At 41.6% G+C, this 27,550-nt stretch overlaps 2 protein-coding genes and 1 pseudogene across 17 annotated transcripts in view; 1 reads left to right on the top strand and 2 right to left on the bottom strand.

The window, feature by feature from the left end:
• The window catches only part of CPNE3 (copine 3), a 47,052-nt gene extending 32,113 nt beyond the window's left edge, over positions 1-14,939 (bottom strand). For 2 of the 9 annotated variants that reach the window (XM_063606841.1, XM_063606845.1), the window contains exons 1-4: positions 14,807-14,939; positions 13,849-14,206; positions 644-785; positions 197-376 (exon numbers count right to left, since the gene is read on the bottom strand). In XM_063606841.1, the coding sequence (XP_063462911.1) occupies positions 197-376; positions 644-775 (312 nt within the window). In that variant the 5' untranslated portion in view covers positions 776-785; positions 13,849-14,206; positions 14,807-14,939. Of the gene's footprint in view, positions 1-196; positions 377-643; positions 786-4,541; positions 4,648-13,848; positions 14,207-14,806 lie in introns of all 9 variants that reach the window. The other 7 variants (XM_063606842.1, XM_055116707.2, XM_063606844.1 and 4 more) reach the window with 7 other exon arrangements.
• Positions 14,940-15,048: 109 nt separating this feature from the next.
• The window catches only part of RMDN1 (regulator of microtubule dynamics 1), a 45,857-nt gene continuing 33,355 nt past the window's right edge, over positions 15,049-27,550 (top strand). For 2 of the 8 annotated variants that reach the window (XM_055116705.2, XM_008974628.5), the window contains exons 1-2: positions 20,663-20,964; positions 22,346-22,463. In XM_055116705.2, coding sequence (XP_054972680.1) covers positions 20,836-20,964; positions 22,346-22,463 — 247 coding nt within the window. In that variant the 5' untranslated portion in view covers positions 20,663-20,835. Of the gene's footprint in view, positions 15,183-20,643; positions 20,965-22,345; positions 22,464-27,550 lie in introns of those variants that run through there. The other 6 variants (XM_008974630.5, XM_003821156.6, XM_063606839.1 and 3 more) reach the window with 6 other exon arrangements.
• Positions 23,703-26,607, bottom strand: LOC100991649 (solute carrier family 2, facilitated glucose transporter member 3-like; annotated as a pseudogene).

The raw sequence follows: 27,550 nt of genomic DNA, 5'->3' as shown, positions 1-27,550 counted from the left end.
AATACATAGTTCCTGCCCATACAAAATATAAGATGAATTCTATAATGTTCAAGCCAATCATATTAATATATAAACTGTCTTTAAAGTGATTACATGTTTTTCAACTTTAAAAATTAAATGCTGCTTACCAAAAACACCACCAAATTCATTGATTAAAATTTAGACAAAATAGAGTACAGTGGCTATTTATACTTACTTGTCCAAGGGTACATTCACATTCCCCTAAGAAGTCATCATCACTCAGCTCAATAGTTTTGTTGTCGATGTCATAAACCCCAAATTTCAATTTCTGAACCACTTCAAAGTAGTAATCAATAATAAATGTCTTGGAAAATTGGGGATTCAAGCAATTCTTAATCCTTTCTGTGCGCTCAACCTACACCCATCCGCAAAAACAAAAAAGTTTCTTCAGATCAAAGGTGCACTTGGATTTTCACATCTTTATATACTAAACATAAACATAGGCATGACAACTAAAGGAAGTTTCTATATGTGTATGAAAAATTCTACAATCAAGGACAAACTTTCACAAAAAACTCCATTAACAGATGAGATAGTGTTGTTATTTTTAACATTAAAAAAACTCTTCACATTGTTAAAAGGGTAATTCAGATTACTTTTTAGGTAAAGTATTTGACATTACCTCATACCACTGTTGACCACTTGTATTCAAAAATAACACACATAAAGGGTCTGACTTTGACCCTATATCTTTATCCAAAAGATTGGCACAGGAAACATTCAGCGCCACCTTTGTGACACACTGGGCAGCCATGTCTTGAGTTCTGAGAAAACCAATAAAAAGAGAAAGCAAGTAAAACAGTGCCTTTAAGAAGCACACTCATTCCTAACAAAAACAGGTGACTTCTTAAGACCAATTGTCACAATAGGCTTATAGAGTGAACTTGCCAGAATCAGACTGTTATATGCACCTCCTCAGGATGTGGGTGTCTATTAGCTCATTCCAATGATACTGCCTGCATCAGATTCTCTTGCTAGGATAAAATTCATTTACTGAATGACAGTAAAATACAGCTTTTAAGATGGCTAATAAGACATACTAATCTTCTTGGCCAGGCTCAGTGACTCATGCCTGTAATCCCAGCACTTTGGGAGGCTGAGGCAGAAGGATGGCTTGAGCTTAGGAATTTGAGACCATCCTGGGCAAGACAGCAAGACCTCGTCTCTACTAAAAATAAAAAAAATTAGCCAAGCATGGTGGTGTGTGCCTATAATCCCAGCTACTAGGAAGGCTGAGGCAAGAGGACTGCTTGAACCCAAGAGATTGAGCCTGTAGTGAGCTATAACTGTGCCACTGAACTCCAGCCTGGGCAAGAGAGACTCTGTCTAAAAAAAAAAAAAAATTTATTTTTACCTTAACTATAAATTTTATCATTCAGAAAAACTCCAAGTATTATCTTGACCCTTCACTTAAAGGTATGCATAGCATTATACTACAAAACAGATTAAGTTTTATTTTTATTTGTTTATTTAACAAGACACTGAGTGGGATATTTTCTGTTTTCAAGATTTTTTGACTAAAACCAAAAGCCCCCAAAGCCCCCTTTCCCTCCACTCTACCCCCAGCTCCCAATATTTTGCAGCAGTGGTTCTCAATATTGGCTGCTTCCTGGAATCATCTGGAGGAGCTTTCAAAGCTACTGATGCAGGAGTTCCACTTAAAGAGATTTTAACTGGTTTAGCGTACAACCTTGACATCAGTTCCTTGGATGATTCTAATGTGTAGACAAGGTTGACAAGCCTACTATTCTACAGAGAGAAGGTGTGGCCCATCTTCCCTTATGATTTGCTAAGAAATATCAGAGTTAGCTTAACTTCCATAGACCCCTCCTTCCCCAGTCTCCAATCAATATATGAAAAGGACTGGGGATGGGATGGAGCATATGATGGGGGCTGGACTTGAGAAGGAATGTAGTATTGCCGGTGAGCTGCCTTCATCCATGAACCCAGGGAATGAAAGGGGCTGCAGGTGTCACCATGAAAAGGAACTAGGCATTGCATTTCCCATCTGGATGTCCACTTAGCCAGTGGAGGTTGATGGTGCTAGGGCAGGTTCTGCAGGAGGGAAGGTACCTACTACCCTAGAGCTGCTGGCAAACATCCTTGCAATGGGATAGTATTTAATGCCCTTTGCCCTCCACTTTGAGATTTAGCTGAAGTTCTAGGACCACAGAAACAAATCCACTCATTATCTTGTTATATTTAAATATGGCAGTAAGATTCCTGTGCTGTATAAAATGCCTAAGCAAATCTGAAGTAACAAAGATTATCATTAGAAGAGCCCTTTGTAATGCCAAAAAACAACTAACATCTTATTAAAAAATTTTGATAATTCTATTGAACTCTCTAAAAACAGTAGCAGTCCTCAACATATGTCAAAAATCAATACTAAGATTCCTAAATAGAGACTAAGAAAAATGAAGTAGGTTGCATAGTCTTAGGAGTAGCTAGAAAACCCGTTTAAAAACAAAGCTGGCCGGGCACGGCAGCTCACACCTGTACTCCCAGCACTTTGGGAGGCCAAGGCAGGTGGATCACTTGAGGTCAGGAGTTCAAGACCAGCCTGGTCAACATGGTGAAACCTCGTCTCTACTAAAATACAAAAACTAGCTGGGCGTGGTAGCATGAGCCTGTGATCCCAGCTACTCTGGAGTCTGAGGTAGGAGGATCGCTTGAGACTGGAAGGCAGAGTTTGCAGTGAGCCAAGATCATGCCACTGCACTCCAACCTGGGTGACAGAGTGAGACCCCATCTCAAAAAAACAAACAAACAAACAAACAAAAAATATATATCTTATATATTTATATATGTGCCTAGTATACAGTAAGTGCTCACATTTTATTATAATTTTATCACTATCTGCCTCTAGGGTCTGATCCTATCTTATCTATCCCATGTTTCATATTTTTTTATTATTCCATTCCATGATTATCCTGATTATTCCAATCCATACTAAGGTGTTCCTTTGAATTCCTATTGCACTAATAGTAACAGATTACTGCATTACAGGAACAAGATCAAATTTGGGGTAATGCACACACCCAATTTTTTTTTTTTTGAGACGGAGTCTTGCTCTGTCGTCCAGGCTGTACTGCAGTGGCACGATCTCAGCTCACTGTAGCCTCCGCCTCCCAGGTTCAAGCAATTCTCTGCCTCAGCCTCCCAAGTAGCTGGGATTTCAGGTACCCGCCACCGCCCGGTTGAACCCTCCATCTGGCACTTGCTGTGTTACCACGTATAAGTAACTTCAACTTCCTGGGCCTAGATTTCCTCATCAGTAAAAATGGAGATAATGCAAGTAAATTTGTAAATCTGGCACGTGCCAGGCATCCTGTTTTTTGCATCTAATACAGAATCTGTAAAATCAATGTGAGTTGTATGATTTTTTTTTCATAAGGTAGTTTAGAGTCTTGTAAGTTGTATGTCAGCAATATCAAGCATAATGCAGTGCCCAGTGGATGAACATAGAATGAGCAACAATAGCTAAAGCTTCCCCCCAAAAAACATGTAGAGGATTCTCTACCAGCCAGCAGAAAAGTCTTCAAATTTCCAAGGATGGGGAGAATTCAACAGACAATGAAGACATCTACATGTGAAGTCAGTCTCACAGCAAAGAGACACCACATATCAGAAGAGCATTATTTTTTTCCCTAAAAATGCTTATACAAAAGCTACAAAAACAACATGCCAGGCACAGCTGATTATTTAACCAATTGCTGACAGTTATACTACTGCATTGCTGCCAGGAAACAAATTTCTTCTATTAGCAGCATTTCTCTCTGAAAAATGACTCTGACTGTGGTCTCAATGTTATCCTGAAACCCATTATGGCTGAATGGCAAATGGAAGAAATTACATAAACACTAGGGTCTGGAATCTTATTAATGGTAATATTCATGAAGATACTGTTTTCATTTCCTTTTAATGTAATTATCCAGTACATGATATACAATTTTTTAAGAGAGCAATAGCATATTTTATCCACAAATCATAATGGGAGCTGGGCATATTGGCTCATACTTGTAATCCCAGCACTTTGGGAGGCTGAGGCACTAGGATTGCTTGAGCCCAGGAGTTCAAGACCAGCCTGAGCAACAGAGACCTCATCTCTACAAAAACAAAAAATTTTAGGCTGGGCGCAGTGGCTCACACACCTGTAATCCCAGCATTTCGGGAGGCCGAGGCAGGTGGATTATCCCAGGTCAGGAGTTCGAGACCAGCCTGGCCAACCTGGTGAAACCCTGTCTCTACTAAAAACACAAAAATTAGCCAGGCATGGTGGTACATGCCTGTAATCCCAGCTACTCAGGAGGCTGAGGCAGGAGAATCACTTGAACCTCAGAGGCGGAGGTTTCGGTCAGTGAGATCGCGCCATTGCATTCCAACCTGGGTGACAGAGCAAGACTCCGTCTAAAAAAGAAAGAAAGAAAGAAAGAAAGAAAGAAAGAAAGAAAGAAAGAAAGAAAGAAAGAAAGAAAGAAAGAAAAATGAAAAAATTAGCCAGCCAAGGTGGCATGCACCTGTAGTCCCAGCTACTCGGTAGGCTAAGGCAGGAGGCTCACTCAAGTCCAGGAGTTCGAGGCCACAGTAAGCTATGCACTGCAGCCTGGGTGACAGAGCAAGACCCTGTCGCAAAAAAAAAAAAAAAAAAAAAAAAAATTATGATGAGGGAATAAAACAAACGTTTTATACTCTTTTAGTATGAAAGATTTGGCTGGGATAAGTCACCTGGCAAAGAATGCATGAGCAACTAAAGAATAATTCTATGTAGTATTTTACTCCTTAAAGAGCAGGATAGAAAACACAAATAATCCCTAGGATTAGACAACAGCTTCCCTACTGTACAGATTATTACTTGTTGGACAAAATTTGATCCAAACACGTCTTCTGAAATGCAAATAATCCCTAGAAACACCAAATATATCAATCATTCTCCCAGTCACCCTAACGTTCTGAATCAATATTATAACAGAGATAAACCTAAGGAGCTGAGAATTAAGACCTAATATTTAAAGTGGTACCTGATATGTGAAATTAAGGCATCTGGTCATTCCCATGCCCTGGCTGAAAATCCTGAAGTCTTATCTACTTCCTCTTTTCCCATTCCTCCTTAAACCTACTCTTAGATTTATCCAGTAAAGATGTCATAGAGATTCTGCCTACTAGAACCCCAAATCTCTCCCAAACATGGAGATACAGCCGCTTTCCCATACCCAGAGTCACAAACCTAACTTCAGGTCTTCTGTATCTCTCACCTGCCTTATATAATAGTCTCCTAATGGGTATTCCCACTGCCATTTTCTCTCCATTCACATTATGGTTTTATCACTTCTGATTAAAAAGTGATAGTCCAATGAACTAAGCCTGGAATTCATGGCTCTGCCAACATCTACCCCTAATCTACCTGAACAGCTACCTCTGCCCACCCAAGTTCTTCAAGATCCACTTCAGGCTGGGCACGGTGGCTCACACCTGTAATCCCAGCACTTTGGGTGGGCGAGGTGGGGGGATCACTTGAGGTCAGGAGTTCAAGAACTCAGCCTGGCCAACATGGTGAAACCCTGTCTCTACTAAATATACAGAAATTAGCCAGGTGTGGTGGCAGGTGCCTGTAATCCCAGCTACTCGGGAGGCTGAGGCAGGAGAATCGCTTGAACCAAGGAGGTGAAGGTTGCAGTGAGCCGAGATGGCACCACTGCACTCCAGCCTGGGCGACAGAGTGAGACTCTATCTCAAAACAAAACAAAACAAACACTTCAAATGATACTTCATTCATACAGCTGCTGCTGATACCCTGCTGATACCCCTCATGCTGTTATGGCACTGATTCTATTTTCTTTCCACTATTGTTACTTGTATTTGTGGCTCATCACTCCGTCTATATACTGTGAACTGTGGGCAGCGAACATATTTTACCACTTCCTCTTCTTCCTGAAGCATGACATCTGGCACAGGTTATTTGTAGCAGAAAGAGCAATAATGCTGGAGTCAGTGTGTGTCATTCAAATTTCTTTCCCACCACTAATTTGGATGTGTCACCTCTGCCAAATTGTCTATCTGAACTTCAATTTCCTAATTTATAAAATGGGGATATTAAAAAACCCTGACACTAGTCCTTCAATGTAAATAAGGCTAAAAGAGAAAAATAAACTTAATAAAAACCCTGACAACTGTAGGTCTGTAGCATGCTCAGCATATAATAGACACTCTATGAATTGTAGCAATTATTTTATTACTGAGTCAGGGATTTTAATTGATTGTCTCAGCATAGATGGCTTGTTATTAAGTAGTAAGACATAAAGCAGCTTTCTCATCCTTATTTATGAAAACCTTCTTGAAACAATAATGATTTTTGGGATTTACATAAAATTAATTTGGTGAAATAGTCAGCCTTGAGTCTAGATAAGGTACGCAGGTGAGGGGAGCGCAGGATCATGTCAGTGACTCAAAATGTGTCCTAAAACAATTGTGAAGGAGAAGTCGGTGCCTATCTACCAATCCCTTTAGTAAAGTTCCTTCAGTCTTCAGCTGAAAAATGAAGAGACTGGCCTAATGTAAAAAATTCTCAGAAGTTCTTTCTGGTTCTAATACCATGATTCACTAACTGCTATTCTGCAGTACATCCTGCCTGACTGCTATTGAAAGCAAGCAAGGGCAACCCTGGGGCAGCTGGAACCGGCCCAGCAACATCAGCAATACACACCCTAGGCAGTGTTTCTCAAATTGTGTTGCTCAGAACAGTAATAAGTGTTCCCCTACTAAAAAAAAAAAAAGCAGCGGGCGTCAGGTAATATGGCTGTAAATCCAAAGCCTGCTATGCTCCTCAGAGTTCCCAGGTCAAACTAGCAAATGTATTTATTACCAGGTTACTGTAAACCCATTATTTTGCTAAGGACAGCAGGGACATTATACAGCAACAGAAGCGCTTGTAGCTCATTATAATCAAATTGGGGAGACCCATTCATAAAACAATTACTTACTGAATACTTTCTAGGTGTTCCAAAAGTGAGGGTTGGGGGAGGCAAAAATGAAATAAATACTTAGCTACTTAGCTAACTATGTATACATAGAAATAGTATACAAGAGTATAAAATTGTGTGGTACAGACAGGGAACAATCAAAGTGCTCTTGGAGCTGAAGAAGCTCCCCAGAGATTTCTACTTTTACTGACGATTAAAACTATACTCCACTATAAAAAAAATTTGCAGTATTATTGCTACTGACTACCAGACTTCTTTTTCACCCTTACATTTAAGGGTAGACAGTAAGAAAGTGGGGAGTAGAAGAATAAGGGGAAAGAAAAGATAGCTAATAATTCCATACAACTGGACAGATTTTGTTTTTTTTTTTTACAATTTTCAAAGTGCTTCCAAATAATGTATTATCTTCTGAACCTTACAAAAACTCTGTGAGTTAGGCAGGATAATGATTACTACATGGTGGAAGGTCCATATGTCACAGGTATGACTATAATATAAGGCACTCCAGTGTCTGAATTGATTGACCCAGAATATGTTGATAATTTTCAGCACATTGTTAATCTTCAAAATAATGCATAGTATATATTAGGAAAAAAATATAAATTTCTTCAAAAAGGTTAAATTACTTACATGGGATCACAAAGCTAGTAAGTGTCAGCACCACAGCATAAACCCAGGTATTTTCCCCTTTATGCCAAAATCCCTTCAGGGCACTAAAGCCTCTAATTAATAGTTAATTAGCTGTCAAGTAAAGATAGTATTAGTAAAAATAAATAAACTCCATAGATGTAAACAATTATGATTTTTCAATTAAAAACAATATCAAAAAATAGTTACTTAGTATAACAGCAATATTCTCTATTAATTTCCTTAAGTCTTGTTAATATCAAAAGTAATATTCAGCCTGACACAAATTAATAAAATAGGAACTTTAAAATTACAAGGTTAATACTGAGGCTAAAACTAGTTATATGGTTCTTAAACAAACGTAACCAGAATAACAAAAGCTTGCCAAAGAATGGAAGAACTGGAATGGTTTATATTTTATTTACCTCATAGCAGTTCCTCTTCAAGATAACCCATTAAATTGTAAATTACTTAAGGCTAAGAAAGCACGTTCTCCTTGCTAGTGTGTCTCTACACACACAGGTCTGCCATGTGTGTAGGTGCCATTAGATCATCTTAGAGCAGCAACATTTATTCTCAGGAATATACTGCACTTAATGTCCAGACTCCGAGAGTAAAAAACTCACATTAAAAGAATTTAAACTACGCTTGTTCTGTATTTAGTAACAAAGTGATGCCCAGATGTATGTTTTTAATCACTACCACAGGATACTAGAAATGAAGATAGGGAATAATGTCAAGCATAAACATACATAAAACAAAACAAAAAAGAAACAAAAAGGAAGAATCACTGGATCAAGTGTCAAAAGAAATGGACTGGGCAGATCACCTGAGGTCAGGAGTTTGAGACCAGCCTGGTCAACATGGCAAAACCCTGTGTCTACTAAAAACACAAAAATTAGTTGGGCATGGTGCACTGTAGTCCCAGCCACCTGGAAGGCTGAGGCAGGAGAATCACTTGAACCCAGAGGTAGAGGTTGCAGTGAGCCAAGATTGCGAGACTGCACTCCAGCCTGGGTGACAAAGCAAGACTCCGTCTCAAAAAAAAAAAAAAAGAAATGCCTGGTTCTGTGTTAGTCACACCACAATGGCAGGCATTTGGGCAACTGCTGTAACTTCTCCAGGCTTCAGGTTTTTTCAGCTGTTAAATCTTTTTTTTTTTTGAGATGGACTTTCACTCTTGTCGCCCATGCTGGAGTGCAATGGAGATCTTGGCTCACTTGCAACCTCCGCCTCCTGGGTTCAAGTGATTCTCCTGCCTCAGCCTCCTGAGTTGCTGGGATTACAGGCGCTGCCATCACACCCAGCTAATTTTTGTATTTTTAGTAGAGACGGGGTTTCACCATGTTGACCAGGCTGGTCTCGAACTCCTGACTTCAGGTAATCCGCCTGTAATCTGCCCACCTTGGCCTCCCAAAATGCTGAGATTACAGGCGTGAGCCACTGCGCCCAGCCTTCAGCTGTTAAACCTAAGAGTTGAGTCAATCCCTTTCTTTAAGTAATTCTTAAGGTCTTTTCCATTAATGTACTATAACCCTAATTTAATTACAGTGAATATGGAACTTGTTTAGGAAGTGGTACTAAAGGATTTTTTAAAATGAGTAGAAAACATTAGAATATTTATAAGCACAAAAAGGAGAAATGGAAGAAAAAGGATAAAGTTTTCCAAACTCAGTCTCCATCTCTATCAAAAAAGCTATATCTGGGGCCAGGTGCGGTGGCTCACGCCTGTAATCCCAGCACTTTGGGAGGCTGAGGCGGGTGGATAGTCTGAGGTCAGTAGTTCAAGACCATCCTGGCCAACATGGTGAAACCCATCTCTACTAAAAATACAAAATTAGCTGGGCGTGATGGCGCCCACCTGTAATCCCAGCTACATGGGAGGCTGAGGCAGGAGAATCGCTTGAACCAGGGAGACGGAGGTTGCAGTGAGCCAAGATCATGCCATTGCACTCCAGCCTGGGCAAAAAGAGCCAAATTCTATTTCAAAACAAAACAAAAAAAAAGCTATATCTGAAAAAAATGTATCTAGAAACTTCTCCACTAGTTAGGTACCTTTGCTCAAAATTGTTATTAAGTGCTCAGATGACTTAAATAAACAAACAAACCACAGGGCCTAGTCTATTAAGTAGATGCAGCACAATAAGGAAATAAATTTTATTAGCATCCATGAAATCTCACATTATTAAGCTCTTAGCATCTATCATGGCAGCAAAATAAATCAGCTTTTAGCCACACTTCAAAAAGTTTCCAGATTCTTAAACTATCTTGAGCAGGATCTAAATAGTGATACCATTGCTGATGCTTGGACATGCAGAACTGAGGAAAGCAGGAATTAACAGGTGTGATCACTCTAACTTCAAAAATAAAAAGTAGGTGCAGTTTTACCTTCTCTTTATCATTACAAAGTAAGCAATCAACTAAAGACCCTTCATTAATTTCTCTAAAATCTTGGTATTGTTCTATTCCATGATTCATAACTGGCTACAAAGTTTACTTAACATATGTTTCAAGTTATACCACTTTTCTAATCCCTTGGCTACTGTATATACATTTTGGAAGTATCACTGATTGTATTTTCAAGTCCATCAATTCAACAGTTCATCATAGGTTCATTTAGTGAGGTATTAATAAAAGTTATTAATAGAAGCAGGGTTGGGCCAGGCACGGTGGCTGATGCTTATAATCCCAGTACTTTGGGAGGCCGAGGCAGGCAGATGGCTGGAGCTCAAAAGCAGCCTGGACAACATGGCTAAACCCCATCTCTACCAAAAATACAAAAATTAGCCAGGCGTGGTGGGGTGTGCCTGTGGTCCCAGTCATTCTGGAGGCTGAGGTGGGATTGCTTGAGCCTGGGAGGTGGAGGTTGCAGTGAGCCGAGATCATGCCACTGCACTCCAACCTGGGTAGCAGAGTGAGGTCCCATCTCACAAATAAATAAATAAATAAATATTTTTTTTAAAAAAGAAGGGCTATCAGAACTTATTAGCTACCTAAGCAGAAAAAATAAAATTAAAGTTAAAAAGTTAAAAATAAGAACTTACTAACATCAGTGTTGCTAAAGTTGGTATACACCTCCTACTGCTAAATTTGACTGGCTTAAGAAAAAAAGAAGCAGTGGCGATGTCTCACTATTGTCCCACTTTATGGAACATGCATCTTGGCAAAGCTGGCTATAAAATACATGTCTACAAAGTGAATCACCGTTTACCCTCAATGAAAATCAGTGCTGCATGCCCTAGCTGAAAATCCCAAGTGTTCAGTTGAAAAGTTTTCCATTATAAGGACTAAGTAAAGCGGCTGGCCAGCTGTGCAGCAGGCAGGCTGGATCTGATATTAAGGTACACCAACCTGTGAAGACTGAAGTCTCCTGGGGTTCTCATTCCCCTCAGAGCACATTAAGAATTTCCCCCCTTCTGGAATTTCCCAGATGTTGAACCAGCCACCAGAACCTCTCACCTGCCCTGGTGTCCACCATGCCCCGACTCTAAATGCATGCTTTCCAAAATTTGACTCCTTTCCTTCTCTTTGTAGGGGAGCATGTATATTTAATTGGTCAAGATGGGCACTTCACAATTCATCACCGTGTGCTCCTTTCTAGTTCACGGTGAACAAATAATCTAAAAATGCCTTCAGTTTAAAGCAGCAACAACCAACCATGTGGTTCTCAAGGTTTAAAAAGTTTGTATATTGGGCAAAGGCTGTTGAGATGTTTACACATTTCCTGATTTCAAGAATATTCATGTCCTGGTTGCTTAACACATCGTTTCAGCTGTTTTTAATTAGGGCAAATCCCTTTATATTTCCCAATCATGAGCAGTTTAATAGTACTATTAATTCATTCAACACTTATTGAACAAATATTATAGATTGCCTACTGTGTGTCAGGCACTGTTCTAAGGTGCTGGAGAGCCAACAATAAACAAAGCAGGCCACCATCCCCATCAGGGAGAGGTTAGTTACACTGCAGGAAGGCAGACAACAATGAAGACAAATAAGTAACATATATAGTATATTAGGTGGCAGTAAGTGCTACAGGGAACAATAAAGAAGGAGAACAAGAAGTACTGAAGGTGGGGTGCAATTTTACATATTTTATAAAATTGTTTTGACAATACCATCAGGAAGTATTTGTCTTAATTTTCACTTCTTTTTAAAAAATTCTGACACATAAACATGAAAATGTGGACAGATAAGTAAGTTCCTCTTTACAGTTGCAGGTACCTCTTTTAACATGTACTGACCGTCACCTTGAAGTCTAAAGGCGTGGTAAACTAAAAGCCAGGGAAGGTGAAATAGCCGGATAACAATGTGTCCAGAAAACCACACAGTTGCTCTGGTAATTTTCACAGGAACTAGATATAATACAACCATTTGCAAGAGACATTTCAAAATGATTTACTAAAATGAGTATGTAGTATTTCCTTTTTTTTTTATGAGGAAACTTACTAATATGCTATCCACCTAATTCATATTGGTAAATGTGACCATAATACTGATGAATTTTAATGTCTTTTAAAAAGTTATGATTGCATACTGCTAAGCTGTTATATTAAAAGAATAAATAGTCTCTCCAAAAAAAAACCCCAATATGATTCCCACTCACAAGTAAGAACAAGAAGGGAAAATATTGGTGGGAAGGAAGCTAGATTGTAGGCTGAAGGTAATGGTGGGTACAGTAAAGGAATGCTCTAGTTAGGACTCCTGCAGGTCACTGAGTACCACCAATGGAAGTGACATTGAGTCTTGCTAAAAGATCCACCTGAAATATCATGCTTTGGTGAGCAGTGGTGGCATTATGAATCTTTGAAGGTCAAATGACATATAATCATTTTTCACATCTAACATTAACTTTTATAGTTTTGCTAACAGGCATACTTTCTAGCATAATCAATCACTGACTAAAGAACATTTGAAAGAGAGGAAAAAAAAGAAAACTCTAACAATAGTAAGAAAAAAAGCCCAGTGATAGTACCAAAAAATAAAGAGGGCAAAGGAAACAATGGATAAGCCATACCAAGAATTGATAGGGCCGGGTGTGGTGGCTCACACCTGTAACCCCAGCACTTTGGGAGGCCAAGGCAGGAGGATCACTTGAGCCCAGGAGTTCAAGACCAGCCTGGGCAACATAGTAAGATCTCATCTTTATTATAAAATAAATAAATAAGTAAATAAAAGAATTGATAGGTGTTGGAGTACAATATGAACTAGGTACCGAAACAGATGCTGCAAGGGAAATACCCAGGGCAGCAGTGATACCATCATAAAGAGCACAGAAAAGAAAATATTTTAAAATGTATAATAGGTTGCCATAAACTTATATGAAAATGAAGACCATTGTCTATAAAGTGTTCACAGTTATAGGTAAAATTAGAAGAGGTGTCCAGTCATTATGCAACCCTTAATGGCAAACATTCCTTTTGTTTCTCCCGTCCTGGAGCTTCCTCTCCCTTCCTATTCTTCAGGGACTAGACCTGAAAGAAGAAATCCTGAAAGAGAACTGCAGACTTCATTGTGGGGTTTGTGCCAGGCACCTTTTGGTCTGTGGGGTCCTAAAATTCAGCTCCACCTCACATCTAGAGTCTCAAAATGATCCAGTCCCAGAGTTTGACATTTTTCAGCCCAGAGTGGGATGTATTTTTCCAATTCATCAGCCAAAAGGAACTGACCTATTAATAATTCTCGCAAAGGCAAAAAGTGGCCCTGGGTACCACAGATCAATGACTGAGACATCTATTGTTGTCATTATAATTGCCATTATATATGTCATCTGTTTTCAGTTCCCTTTTCGTTTCCCATCCTTTGCTGTTTCCCTCTACCTATGTTCTAGGCTTGCACAAGTTCTGTTTGGCTCTGGCTGGCAGCACACACAGAGAGCTAGTTTGCTGACCCTTATTAATGACATCAGGATATATGTGGCTATATATAGCTTACCACTAACTACGTGTCAAGCACTTTGCTAAATGTTTTACAAGTAGGATCTAATTTAATTCTCATAGCAACCTTGTGACATTTTATCTCTATTTCACAAATGCAGAAACAGGCCCTAAAAGGTGAAGTATCCTGCCCAAGGTCATACAGCTAACAGCCCTCATAGCATAGATTTGAAACCTAGGTATCTGGCTTATCCCAAAGAATAATGTTCTTTTACATTAAGCAATAAAGCCTGTGCCCTAAAACCATACGGACTTGAATTCCAAACCCTAATGCCACCACTTACCAGTTGTGTAATTTGATGAATTATTCAACCTGAGTTTCCTGGAGAATGAAACAGAGTAACATCACTTTAATAAGTGCTTGGGAGCGTTAAATAACCTAACATATAAAAACTGTCTAGCACAGTTGTTGTGGGACATTGAAATCAAGTCACAATATTCAATCCCGCCCTTCCCTCTATTTGATTATCCATTATAGAGGTGGCCTCACAAAGACAACACTAAGGATATGCAAAAAGTGCAGATGATCATTAAGTGCAACATAAATGGTTGATCTGCTCGGTCCCAACGGGTTCTGGCCGTGCGCTTCCTCCACAATCCTGGTGTAGGGAACCCAAAACACTAGACAGAAGAATCTTGAAGCTGGAGGAGAAACGGGAGCTGCTAGACTACTTCTCACAATCTCCTTGTTTACCCTGAAATCAAGAGTCACCTCTTCCCACCCCATCTGCCAGCTTCTCGGGTGCTCTGAAGCGCGCGCCCCCCGCTCAACTGGGCATTGACTTCACCACGGACGTGGTGTGGGTACCCTATCCCTCTCCCCGCGTGGTGCTGCAGCGATTTCGGGACCTGTCACCCTTCTCTGGGCCACAGGCCCGACCCTCTCCGCCCAGGGAAGGAGGGCGGATCCCAGCCTATCCCCAGCCCCAGGTGCGCGAGCGCCAGGCCCAGGCGGGGCCTTGCGGCCCGGAGCTGAGCCCGGAGCCCGGGCTCCTCCAGGAGGCGCCGGCGGTGCCTGGGTCCAGCCAGGCCGCGACCTAGCTCGGGAGCCTCCCCGCGACCTGCCGATCCCCAGCTGCGCGAAGCCCACGGAGCACTTCCAGCAGCAGGGCCCGGCGGGACCTGCCGCACGGAGCCTGCGGGCTCGGATTCTCCAGGCCAGGACTTTCCTTTTCCCCCGGGCGGTACGGTTGCTGGGCTGCTGCCTCACCGGCCCAGGAACTGGGAGACGCCCGCACTCACGTGGGAGTCTTAGAGGTGGAAGTCGAGCGACGGTGGAGAACAGGTTGGCAGCGTCCGGAGCGACGCCGGGACCGCAGGGATTCAGGAGAATCTAGGGCTGGACTGGCAGAGCAAGGGGGCGGGGAGGGGGCGGGGAGGGGGCGGGGAGGGGGCGGGGAGGGGGCGGGGAGGGGCGGGGAGGGGGCGGGGAGGGGCGGGGAGGGGGCGGGGAGGGGGCGGGTCCAGTGCGCGCCCCGCCCCGCACAGCCTGCGCGAGGATCAGCCCATTCGCAGGGAGCTGACTCCGGGCTGCGTGTCAGCTCCTTGCCAGTAGGTTGGCGCTTCAGGGCCATTCTGGAGGCCAGTCGCTTACTGAAAAGGCAAAACTGACTTTAAGGTAAGTGGTTTGGTGCACCAAAATAAATTCCTTAAGGATTAAATAATTTAAATATTTGAGAAAATTTATGCCATATCTGAACTGAGAAGACTGGGCGCAGTGGCTCACACCTGTAATCCAAACATTTTGGGAGGCAGAGGTGGGAGGATGGCTTGTGCCCAGGAGTTGGAGACCAGCCCCAGCCTGGGGCAAAAAAATGAGACCCCCTCCACCGCTACAAAAAGTAAAAAAAAAAATAGCTTGGCGTGGTGGCACGCGACTGTGGTCCTAGCTACACATGAGGCTGAGGCAGAAGGATCACGGGCTCAGGCTGCAGTGCGCCATGTTCGTGCCTCTGCACTCCAGCCTGGGTGACAAACAGACCCTGTCTCAAAAAAAAAAAAAAAAAGTTACCAAGACAAATTATCAACATGAAAATAGCGAAATACATCTTAGCTGTTAACCATGCTTATATGCTTATTTAGGGCATTCTTAATGTGCACACTACCAAGGACATTTTATATCCTTCATTACCTTTAATCCTCATGATTCTGTGATGTATTTGGTGCCAGTATACCCATTTTACAAATGAAAACTGCAATTGAGTAACATGAGATTTGGAAGCTAAATAATTGGCCTACTTTTCTGAAGTCACACAAATTGTAAGTAAACTAACCTCAAAGTGCAGGCTGGACTGCTTGCTACTCCATGCTGCCTGCAGCTAAACAAAACACTATGGAAAATATTGACACATGACTGCTCGATAATTTAGAACTTCTTCCCAAGGAAACAGGGACAAAATCAATAAAACACATTGGGAAAAATATTGGTCCCAAACCTGACAGAGTTAGTATCTTAAGTTCATTTATTTTTTATTTTTATTTTTTTGAGACGCAGTTTCGCTCTTGTTGCCCAAGCTGGAGTGCAATGGCGCGATCTCAGCTCACCACAACCTCCGCCTCCCGGGTTCAAGAGATTCTCCTGCCTCAGCCTCCTGAGTAGCTTGGGATTACAGGCATGTGCCACCATGCCCAGCTAATTTTGTATTTTTAGTAGAGCCAGGGCTTCTCCATGTTGGTCAGGCTAGTCTTGAACTCCCGACCTCAGATGATCCACCCACCTTGGCTTCCCAAAGTGCTGAGATTACAGGTGTGAGCCACCGTGCCTGGCCTCTTAAGTTCATTTAAATTGATAAGAAAAAAAAAAAAACACCCAATAGAAAAATGGGTGAAGGGTTTTTTTTTAATTACAGAAGAAATGGAAAGGGTATCAAATGAAGAAACACAGACATTCTTAAGTAAAAACTTTACTCTTAATCCAAGAAATGCAAACTAAACATTTTTATTTTATTTATTTTTAAGAAATGGGGTCTCACTATGTTGCTCAGGCTGGTGTTGAACTCCTGGGTTCAAGTGATCTGCCAGCCTTGGCCTCCCAGAGTGCTGGGATTACAGGTGTGAGCCACCGTGCCTGGCCCGCAAATTAAACATTTTTAAAATCGTATCAGTGCCAGTGAGGATTCATTCATTAACACATCCTGATTGCCTACTATGTGCATTGCTCTAGACCTGTGAGCAAGACAGACAGGAACTTCTATCCTAGAGGAGGGTTAAATCTTAAGTTAGTTGTTAAAGACAAATGAGATTTCAGACAGCCAGAAGTGCCATGAGAAAAGTTAAGGCAGGGTGATGTGATAGAGGGACTTGAGGATAGTGTGAGCTTATTTAGACTGGGGATCTGAAAAGAGCTCTCTAAGATGGTATTTGATCTGAGATTTGAAAAATAAGCAGCAGCCAGTTATGCAAATATCTGGGGCACAGGAATGGTAGCAGGGGCAAAGATAAGAACAAACTGCAAGTGCAGAAACAAGGCCTTTGTTGCTGAAGTGTACTGGGGGGGTACTACAAGTGTTTTAGTTTTTACTAAAGGTTTCTGGCTCTATTTTTGATTCTACTTTCACATGTAAATGAAGGTTCTTAGGCACCACTAATTGGATTGCAAGTTTCAAATTTTCCAGAATATATAGTATCCATACCTAACCTTCAAAACTTTTCTTTACACTAAAATAGGGAAAGAGTAGATGCAAGGGGATGGTTTTGTACTTTTAGTATCCAAACAGCAATCTATCATTTAAATACATAGTGCCATAGCTATTCAATGTATTTATTCATTCTCCTTAACTACAGTCTAAATCCCATTCTACTTTTGTTCTCATTCATTCACCCATTAATTTAACATGTCTTGAATTCATGTTAGATACCAAGCCTAACAAGGTTCTAGAAATAAAACACCACCTGGTGGAGAGTTAAATGCATGTTAAAATGAAAGATATTCACAAAATATTCTTTCTCCTATGTATTTTGATCCTCATATTTCTACCTTCACTCTTTCAGTCACATTTTTAATTACCTCATCCTGTCTTATAGCTTTTTTTTTTCTTTTTCTTTTTCTTTTTTGAGACAGGTTCTTGCTGTCGCCCAGCCAGGCTGGGATGCAGTGGTGCGAATACGATTCACCACAGCTTCAACCTCTCAGGCTTTAGCCTGAGGTGATCCTCCCACCTCAGCCAGTAGCTGGGACCTACAGGCACGAGCCACCGTGTCTGGCTAATTTTTGTACTTTTTGTAGAGATGGGGTTTCACCATGTTGCTCAGGCTGGTGTCAAACTCCTGAGCTCAAGAAATCCACTGGCCTTGGCCTCTCAAAGTGCTGGGATTACAGGCATGAGGCACCACGCCCAGCCTTAGTCTCAGAGCTTTGAATTCCATCTGTATTTTCTCTCTCTTTTTTTTTTTCTTTGAGACGGAGTCTAGCTCTGTCACCAGGCTGGAGTGCAGTGGTGTGATCTCGGCTCACTGCAAGCTCCACTTCCTGGGTTCACGCCATTCTCCTGCCTCAGCCTCCTGAGTAGCTGGGACTACAGGCACCCGCCACCACACCCGGCTAATTTTTTGTATTTTTAGTAGAGACGGGGTTTCATTGTGTTAGCCAGGATGGTCTTGATCTCCTGACCTCGTGATCTGCCCGCTTTGGCCTCCCAAAGTGCTGGGATTACAGGCGTGAGCCACTGCGCCCGAACTTCTTTAATTTTCTTTTTTTTTTTTTTAAGACGGTGTCTCACTCTGTTGCCTGGACTGGAGTGCAGTGGTGTGATCACCGCTCCCTGCAACCTTGGACACTTGGGCTCAAATGATCCTCCCAGCTCATCCTCCTGAGTAGCTGGGACTATAGCATGCACCACTACATGCAGCAAATTAAAAAACAAAAACAAAAACAAAAAACAAACAACAACAAGAAAAACATGTTTTTGTAGAGACAGAGTCTCACTATGTTGCCCAGGCTGGTCTCAAACATCCTGGGCTCAAGCTGTTCTCCCGATTTGGCCTCCCAAAATGTTGGGATTACAGGTGTGAGCCACTACGCCCAGCCTATATTCTTAAGGTTATCAAACTTCCACACCTTTCCTCTGAAACTCCACACTCCAACTCTCTATGCTTTACTTGGCTGTTATATTAGTTATCAGTTGCTGTGTAACAGATTACATCAAATTTAGTGGCTTAAAACAGGAACAATCATTTATTATCTGTCATAGCTTCTGTGGTTTAGGAATTTAGAAGTGGCTTAGCTGGGTGCTTCTGGCTCATCATCTCTCTTGATGTTGCAGTCAGATATTGGCCAAGGCTGCAATCATCTGCTGGCCTGACAGGGGCTGAAGGAATTCTTCAGCCCAAAAGTTCAATTGTGCCAAGGCTGAGAAACCCTGCTTTAAACCGATGGGACTATACATTTAAAAAATACTAATGTCGTGAAAGACCAAGGCTGACGATTTAAAGATTTAAAGAAAGTAGAAACATAACAAATGCAAGACATTATCAAGATTTGATCTTGAATTTAGAAAAAAAATCATTAGTATAAAGGACAGTATTGGGAATTAAACAAAATTTGTATATTAAATAATAGTATTCTGTCAATTTCAGTTTCCTGAATTTGATAATTAAACTGGGACTAAGTAAGGGAATGTCTTGTTTCTAAGACTGAAGAGTCATGATATCTGTAATCTACTCTCAAAAGGCCTAACAACAGAAAATACTAGGAATATAATATGTGTATTATAGGTAAGATATGTAAAGAAAGATAAAGCAAATGTGAGAAAAAGGTAACAATGGCTGAATCTAGCTGAAGAATATATGGGAGTTCCTGCAACTTTTCTTAGGATCTAATTTTTTTTTCAAAGCTAAAAACTTAATTACAAATTCACTCTAGCAGAGATATCAGAAACTTAATTTCACTGTTATCATGGTATCCAGTGGCATAAACATTTAGCAATATTGAGGGGGTAGCTACCAGTAGAAATACATAAAATAAAAGTGATTCTGTCTTTGGGAAAAAACAGCTAGGTTTCAGAAGTTGGGAAGGAGATCTATATATTTTTAAAGATAGACTTTAAAGACATAATCCTAAAGAAATACAGCTGATTTAATGGGAACTAGTGGAGGTAGCAATCATATAGTAGAAGGAGCACTGGACTCAGAGTAGAAAGACATGGATTCCTGTCTTCTAACATATCCTTGGTTAGGTTAATACATCTCTTTGAGTTACAGTTTTTTCATTTGTAAACCTGGGATACCACTTACTTCACAAGGTAGTTCGGAAGATCAATACGACTATGTATTAATTCCCTATACAGTATTAAAAGTACCATAGAAATGCAACCTAATTTTTTAAAACCATGACTCGCCTCCCTTATTACCCATAAGATTTTTCGTGAAACCCATATAGTAGGTACTCCCTTTGCAGTCTGTGTTTCCACCCACCCTGATCAGGCCTCAAGTAGGATCCAAAATTTCTTCATTTTCCCACAAAAGAATTCCACTCGAGCAAGAAATTTTATTTTACTCGAGTAAAATAAAATACTTTGCTCGAGTAAGTAAAACATCTTATTGAAGAATTTTAGGGGAGACCAGGGTTTGTTTTTGTTTTTGTTTTTGACTACACATGCCCTAGCATTCAAGGGCATCAATATCCTTTCCAGAGGCCTCCTCCCACTAGTTCCTCTTCCCAAAACGCTTTGCATTTTTTGTTCCTTTGCTCTGGACTCTCTCTTGAATCTACCCCCTTGAGTCGCTCAGTCTCTTCCTTTCCCTTCTTCATGTTGGGCAACATAATTCTTCCAATTATTTACTTCCAAAAAAGACCCACTAGTACCACGATTCAATCTACTTTTGAAGGCAGCAGATAATTAAAATGACAATTTTTTTTCTGGCATACTTGTATTCTCGGGTCTATTTCCGAGCTTTCAGTTCTATTCTGGCGACGAATCCTTGTGCCCAAAGCATGAAAGACCCCCTAGAGAGATGGAGCAGAAACAAGTCAGAGCGCCTGAAGAGAGCGCTCTCACGGCCTCAGTCCTGGACGCACGCGCGGAAAGTCCATTAAGTCCCACCCCAATACCCAATCGGGGTATTTCCCACCCCCTAAGCCCGTGCACCGGAAACCATGGGGGCGGAAGAGGTGCTGGGCAGGAGGCGGAAGAGGTGCTGGACAGGAGGCGGAAGAGGTGCTGGGCAGGAGGAGGGCGGGCGCCGTTCTTTCCGGAAGGATTGAAGCTCCTTTAGCCCCGCCCGCCTCCGTAGCTGCCTGAAGTAGTGCAGGGTCAGCCCGCAAGTTGCAGGTCATGGCGCTGGCTGCTCGTCTGTGGCGCCTTCTGCCTTTCCGACGTGGAGCCGCCCCGGGGTCTCGTCTCCCTGCGGGGACTTTGGGCAGCCGCGGGCATTGCGGCCGCTGTCGATTCCGCGGCTTCGAGGTACCCCCGTGGTCCTGGCTCCCGCTCCTCACTTCCTACACAGTGGGTTCCGGCTCCCCCTTAACTTAAGGGGTGGCGGCCCCGCGCTGCCTAAGGAATGTGGTGAACCGAGGAAAGAACTCGGGGCCACTGTGCCTGGAACGCCCGGACAGGTCCCTTCCATTTTGCAAACCTCCACTATCCTAAACTGGGGCTGTCAGAGAAGGAGTGGGGTTTGCCCCCACGCGCCCCAGAAGCTGCCTGCTACCCGCCCTTCTTGTGTGAAATGTAGAACAGGACGGGAAAGAACCTTGACCGCTGTGAAATTATTCTCACTGTAGGCGATGACAGATGCAACAGCGCTTGAGGCTGCCCCTTTCAGACTTTGAAAAGTGTGGTGTGTGATTTAAAAAGTTCTACGACTCAGAAGCAGAGATTTCATACTGTTTAGGTTTTTGTTTAAAAATGATTATTTCTCAGTTGCCCGTTTTATCTGCATAACGTCAATGAAGGTTGTCAGCATGTTGTAGTCTCAGTTCTGGTATTTCTATTAGACTGCTCGTGGGCCTCTGTTTATTCTTGTCAGGGAATTGGGGAATGGCATTAATGCATATGATATATTTCACATGAACTAGGGGTTTCATTATTTTAAACTCAAATTTTTAACTGCTCAGTTAAAATCTTTCAGAATTATTATGGGACTGATGGTGGGGAGGGGTGGTTAAAATTTGGCATATTCCCTTTCCTTGGAAGTTTATAACCAAATGGGGAGGTTATAGATAATATAGGCAGAGAGATGGGAGGATTTCTAAGTATGAAACTAGTTAGCCGTAAGTTTTCAAATTGGAACAATGATGAGTTTGAAGTCCTATTTTAGGCCTGGCCCCTTGGCTCAGCCTGTAATCCCAGCACTTTGGGAAGCCGAGGCGGAAGGATTGCTTGAGTCCAGGGGTTTGAAACCAGCCTGGGCAACACAGTGAGACCCTGTCTCTACAAAAAAATTTAAAAGTTAGCCATGTACATTTTTATATGTAGTAATTACTATATATGATAATCTTGTCTGTAAGATTCATTTTTATTATGTGTTGGTGTCTCATATTTTACTTCATACAATTTGCAATATCCATGCATTTGCAAATAAGTTGTAGCAAATAAGTTGTAGCTCTTCCTTTCCAGCAGGAGTGTGATTTTTAGATGAGCGACGACTCCAGGCGATATCTTTTTCTCAATAAGATACCCTTTGAGGTAGTTTTACTAAAGATTTTGATGAAGTAATTTTTAAGCTTCCAGTATTATGATCGATTGCTTTGGGGGTGGGAGAAAATTCATGTAATTTTTGCTTGGGGTAGCAGTACCTTCAAATTTTCAAAGTTTGTAACTCTCAACATAATTGTTTCCATAGGTAATGGGAAACCCAGGAACTTTCAAAAGAGGCCTTTTACTCTCAGCTTTGTCGTATTTGGGTTTTGAAACTTACCAGGTTATCTCTCAGGCTGCTGTGGTTCATGCCACAGCCAAAGGTAAGCATAAATTAGACATATGGAACATTTAGAGTTTTTTTGTGTGCGTACATTCAGATTTTTATTTTAAAACAAAGAATCAGGGTAATGTTAATAATAGAAAATCCATATGGAAATATTCACAATCTGCTCAGTGAGAAATGGGAAAACAACTTCCCTGCCTAACTGCCAACCTACTGTTTGAGGAGCCAGAAGTTGACGTGAAGTTGGAAGAAGGTCACCTTTTCCAGCTAAACCCCACTCCATAGCTATGTGCATTTTTATTTGAAGTCTCCGTGACCAGAGGAAACAGTGAGAACTGAGAACCAAGATACTTTTATCAGCAAGGGTTTGGCTAAAGGGTCTGAGATGTGTAAGCACCAAGAAGGGGAAGGGAAATTGAGCAACATATGAAAAAGGGGCTGTAGGAACACAGAAAAAATAAGTCAACAATAACCTATTTCCATCCAGAGCAAAGGGACAGTGCACACATATTCATCCTCTCAAGTGTGGGCTACACTGTACATTGACTCATACTATCTCAAACATGGTCTGTTGGAAAGATTGAGACCCCCTAAGGGCACTTGGCATAGGACCACAGTGACATGGTAACAGACATAGACAAGCATGGCATGACCCTAAAGGCAACAACACACCTTTAGATAATACTCGTTCAGAAAAAAGTCCCAGAGCTGAGGTTATAAATTCCAAGTTAGCTATAAACATTCTTTGGGGAATTCCTTTAAAGATATGAGTTAAAATAAAACAAAATCAACACCTAAAATCTCCTAAAGCACAAAATGGAGAAATAATGAATCTCTACCGAGAACTGATTATTTTAGGTTTCTCATTTGGATGGCTCTCCCACCAGATAGGTGGTGGGATTACTTCAAAAGTAATGAGTCTCCTACAAGGAGGAGTTGTTTGGTCCAGTGAGGGGGAACAAGCTTTCTAGAAATAACTTTCCCTTCCCTTGACTCCATTCAAAATTAGAACCCATCAACCACCATTAACTACAATGCCCATATTAGTTAATAATCCTAGATTTCAAGTACTACTACATGTAAACTATTAAAGAAAAAAGTTCCAAAGGAAATCAATAACTTTATTATGTAGGCATATGACTTTTATGGGAAATTAAACAAGAGTTTCCATCTGAAGGACAGAAATTGTCAAGAGGTAATGTGCACACCTCAGGCACCACATAATATACCCTCCAATAATGAACTACATTTCTCCCTAAATTCTTCATATTGCATGCTAACCTCCCCATCATGAAATCTTCTACTGTATAACCTCTCTTTAAACACCTCCCTCCAATCTCAATTTCCTTCTGTTTTTATTATTTGGCAAAATTACACTTAAAAAAATAAACACTTCCATCATGGGACATGTATACCTATGTAACAAACCTGCGCATTCTGCACCTGTATCCCAGAACTTAAAAAATTATGTAATTAAACCAGAGGGTAAAATAAATAAAACTCAAGTTAATTTGCCTTGTAGAGCTATATGGAAGTGAGGAAGGTGCTCTTACATAAACCCCCTCTGCCTTCCACACTCATATGTATATCTTCTTCCTGATAAGTCTGAGGTTGGGGGAACTGCGCCTTACTTTTCCTCTCCTATATCCCCTAGTGAGGCAATATTAGAACCCAAGGAAGGAAAAACTGGCAAAGTTGTCATATGCCAAGTGGCCAGTGCCTCCTGAAATGAAGGTAGGTTCACTTGGTCTCTCCTAAGAAGAAGAGAATGTCCAGGAAATAAAATATTTAAAAAACCATTGAAAATCCAACAAACCCCAGCCTTGAGGTGCGCATGGAGTGCATGGGATAAGAAAGGAATCAAGTAGCAGCATTCAGAAGCAGTCCTGGGTTCATCCTGACGAGGTCTCTCCTTCATTCAGGGAGAGGTGGCTTTCCCGTGCTGGGAGGGAGGTGGAAGGAGGCATGACTTAGACATTGGTGGTGGTCTCCTTAGCAGCCTGGATGCTGTTCATCTCCATGATGCCATCCTTCCCTGATCTATCTGCACCATGTGCCTGCCTTTCAAAGGCCCATGTGATATCCTCAAAAGCCCTGCCATGGGTCTCAGGGACTTCGAAGAAGGTAAAGGTCAAGAAGGTGATGAGGAAGTTGGCGAAGACAATAAAAATACAGGCTCCTAAATAATAAGCAGCAGAGGGGAAGAGCAGTCCGACTAAGAAGTTGGAGGTATAGTTGGCGCAGCTGGCCATTGCAGTCGCAGCTGGGCGGGGGCCCTGGCTGAAGAGTTTGGCCACAATAAACCAGGAAATGGGACCTGGTCCAATTTCAAAGGCCACAAAGACCAAGATAGCCCCGATAAAGACAAAGCTCATCCCATTATACTCATCCTTTAATAACAAACAGTCATGAGCATGGAACAAAAAGCCATCCCTCCAAGGCCTATCATATGCAGGGTCCGCCTTCCTGCCGTTTCCAGCAGAAATAGGGAAACTACAGTGAAGATAGTATTAAAACACACCTGCACCAATGGTGGCATAGATGGGCTCTTGAACACCTGCATCCTTGAAGATTCCTGTTGAGTAATAGAACACAACATTGATTCCAGAGAGCTGTCGAGAGAGCTGGAGCACAGTGGAAGTGATGATTGGCTGTTGGTAGCTGGATACTCTAAAGAACTCCAGCATGGTGACTTGCTTTTCTTGTGACATCCTTGCACTCTCATCTTGCATCTCCTGGTTGTCTTGGGATACATCCTGGGTGCCCCACAACTACTGGAGGATCTACTTAGCATTCTCCTCTTCTTTTCTGTTAATGAGCAAAAACCTGGGACTTTCAGGGCAAAATGGAAGGGCTGCACTTTGTAGGATAGCAGGAAGGATGGTAAAGCCCAATAGTACCGGCCATAGCTCTTCAGACCCAAGGATGAATTTGAATTCCAGACCAAAGATCTGGGCCACCAGAATTCTGACAATGATGCCCAGCTGGTTGAGAGTGCCAAAGGTACCCTGCAGGGCAGTAGGTGAGATCTCTCCAATGTACATGGGCATAAAACCTGTGCACAGTCCACAGAAGAGGCCAATAACCAAGCAGCCCAGGATCAGCATTTCAACCAACTCAGCTACTTTACACAATCCCATAAGGCAGCCACCAGAGACAGCCAACAGGTTGACGATAAGCATTGAATTGCACCTGTCAAGAAGTGGTTGATAAAGAGTCTAACGGAAAAGGAGCCAGTCATACCAACAATGGAGAATATGGCCACAGACAAGGACCAGAGGGACGTGAGCAACATCTGAGAGTGAGGGATATTTGCCTGGTCACTCAAAGTGTTATTGATAAATTCCTTTATGATCATCTCAGGAGCACTGATGACCCCAGTGTTGTAGCCAACTTGGAAAGAGCCGATTGTAGCAACTGTAATGGCAGCGATCAGAGCTGGGGTGACCTTCTGTGTCCGCATGGTCCTAATCTAATTCTTTTCAAGTCTTCAATAAAGATCTAGGAGTGTGATTCCAGAGATAACTTTTTCAGCCAACAAAACCTTCAAAATGTCCTTCTCAGAAACAAGTTTTCTCCAAGTCCTCAGGAATGCTCTAAACTCTCACCATTACAGCATCTCTCAAGTTATTTTTGTTATTTTGTTAATAGCTTAGTTTTTTGTTTTTTTTGTTTTGTTTTGTTTTGAGATGGAGTCTTGCTCTATTGCCCAGGCTGGAGTGCAGTGGTGCGATCTTGGCTCACTGCAACCTCTGCCTTCCAGGTTCTAGCCATTCTCCTGCCTCAGCCTCCTGAGTAGCTGGGATTATAGGCACGTATCACCACACCTAGCTAATTTTTGTATTTTTAGTAGAGACGGGGTTTCACCATGTTGGTCAGGCTGGTCTCAAACTCCTGACCTCATGATCTGGCCGCCTCGGCCTCCCAAAGTGCTGGGATTACAGGCGTGAGCCACCGCACCTGGCCTAGCTTAGTTATTTTTATATAGGTAATGGAACTAACATTGCTGTGGTCTAGATTATTTTCTGCCTTTCTCTATGTGTCTGTCTAATATCATGTATATATATTATTTCCTAGAAATTAGAGCTGCCTCAGTGATGCTTTATTAACAGTTTATATTTTTGTAGAGCCCTTAACCTAAGAAGAATATTCTTTTACATTTTTAAAGGGTTGAGTTTGAAGATTTGGGGGGAAGAAAAAGAACATGCTACAGAGACCATGTATGGCTCACAAAGCCTGAAATATTTTATTCTCTGGATCTTTACAGAAAAAGTTTGCTAATCCCTGCTTTATAATGACAAAATGAAACCAATCCCGGGGTGTTATATTCTTCTTGATTTGGTTAACAAAAGGCTCTAGTACTTTGAGATAGATAGATTTTATTTACAAACAGAATGCTGCTTGGTAAGTAACAAGTTGAAAGCAAAAAAAAGAAAAATCCATCAAATTTCTTATTGGCGTAATATAGATAAGTAAACATATATTAAAACTTGGCTGGGCATGGCGGCTCATGCCTGTAATCCCAGCACTTTGGGAGGCTGAGGTGGGAGGATCACTTGAGCCCAGGAGTTTAAGACCAGCGTGGGCAAAGTGGTCTTAAACAAAGTGAGACCCACATCTCTACAAAAATTCAAATAATTAGCTGGGTGTGTGATGCATGCTTGTCCCAGCTACACAGGAGGCTGAGGCAGGAGGATCACTTGAGTCCAGGAGGTCAAGGTTGCAGTAAGCCATGATCTCACCACTGCACTCCAGCCTAGGCAACGGAGCAAGACCTTGTCTCAAAAAAAAAGACTTGCCAGTTAAAAAAAAATTGGTTAAACCAATTGTGAGCCAAAATTTCTGTATATTAGAGCAATATCATATGAAGAAATTAATGAGTGAAGCTTTTTTGTTTTTTACAATCCTCACTTTTTAATTATAAAGGAGAGGGTGATTGGGGAAAGAAGCAGAGATTTGATTTTGAATAGATGGTCTTATTAAACTTCTGATAGAAGAATTTGAGAACATGATCTAAAGGTTGCTAGTTATCTATTGATTTCATTTATCTGTGATTATCTTTCCCTTAAAAAAGCAGATAATTGAGAAGCCCTGCACTGTTCTTTTTTTTTTTTTTAATGTATT

The sequence above is a fragment of the Pan paniscus genome, chromosome 7, assembly GCF_029289425.2.
Source record: "Pan paniscus chromosome 7, NHGRI_mPanPan1-v2.0_pri, whole genome shotgun sequence".
Taxonomy (NCBI): domain Eukaryota; kingdom Metazoa; phylum Chordata; class Mammalia; order Primates; family Hominidae; genus Pan; species Pan paniscus.
The sequence above is the reverse complement of the archived record's forward strand: the minus strand, read 5'-3'. Positions and strand labels throughout refer to the sequence as shown.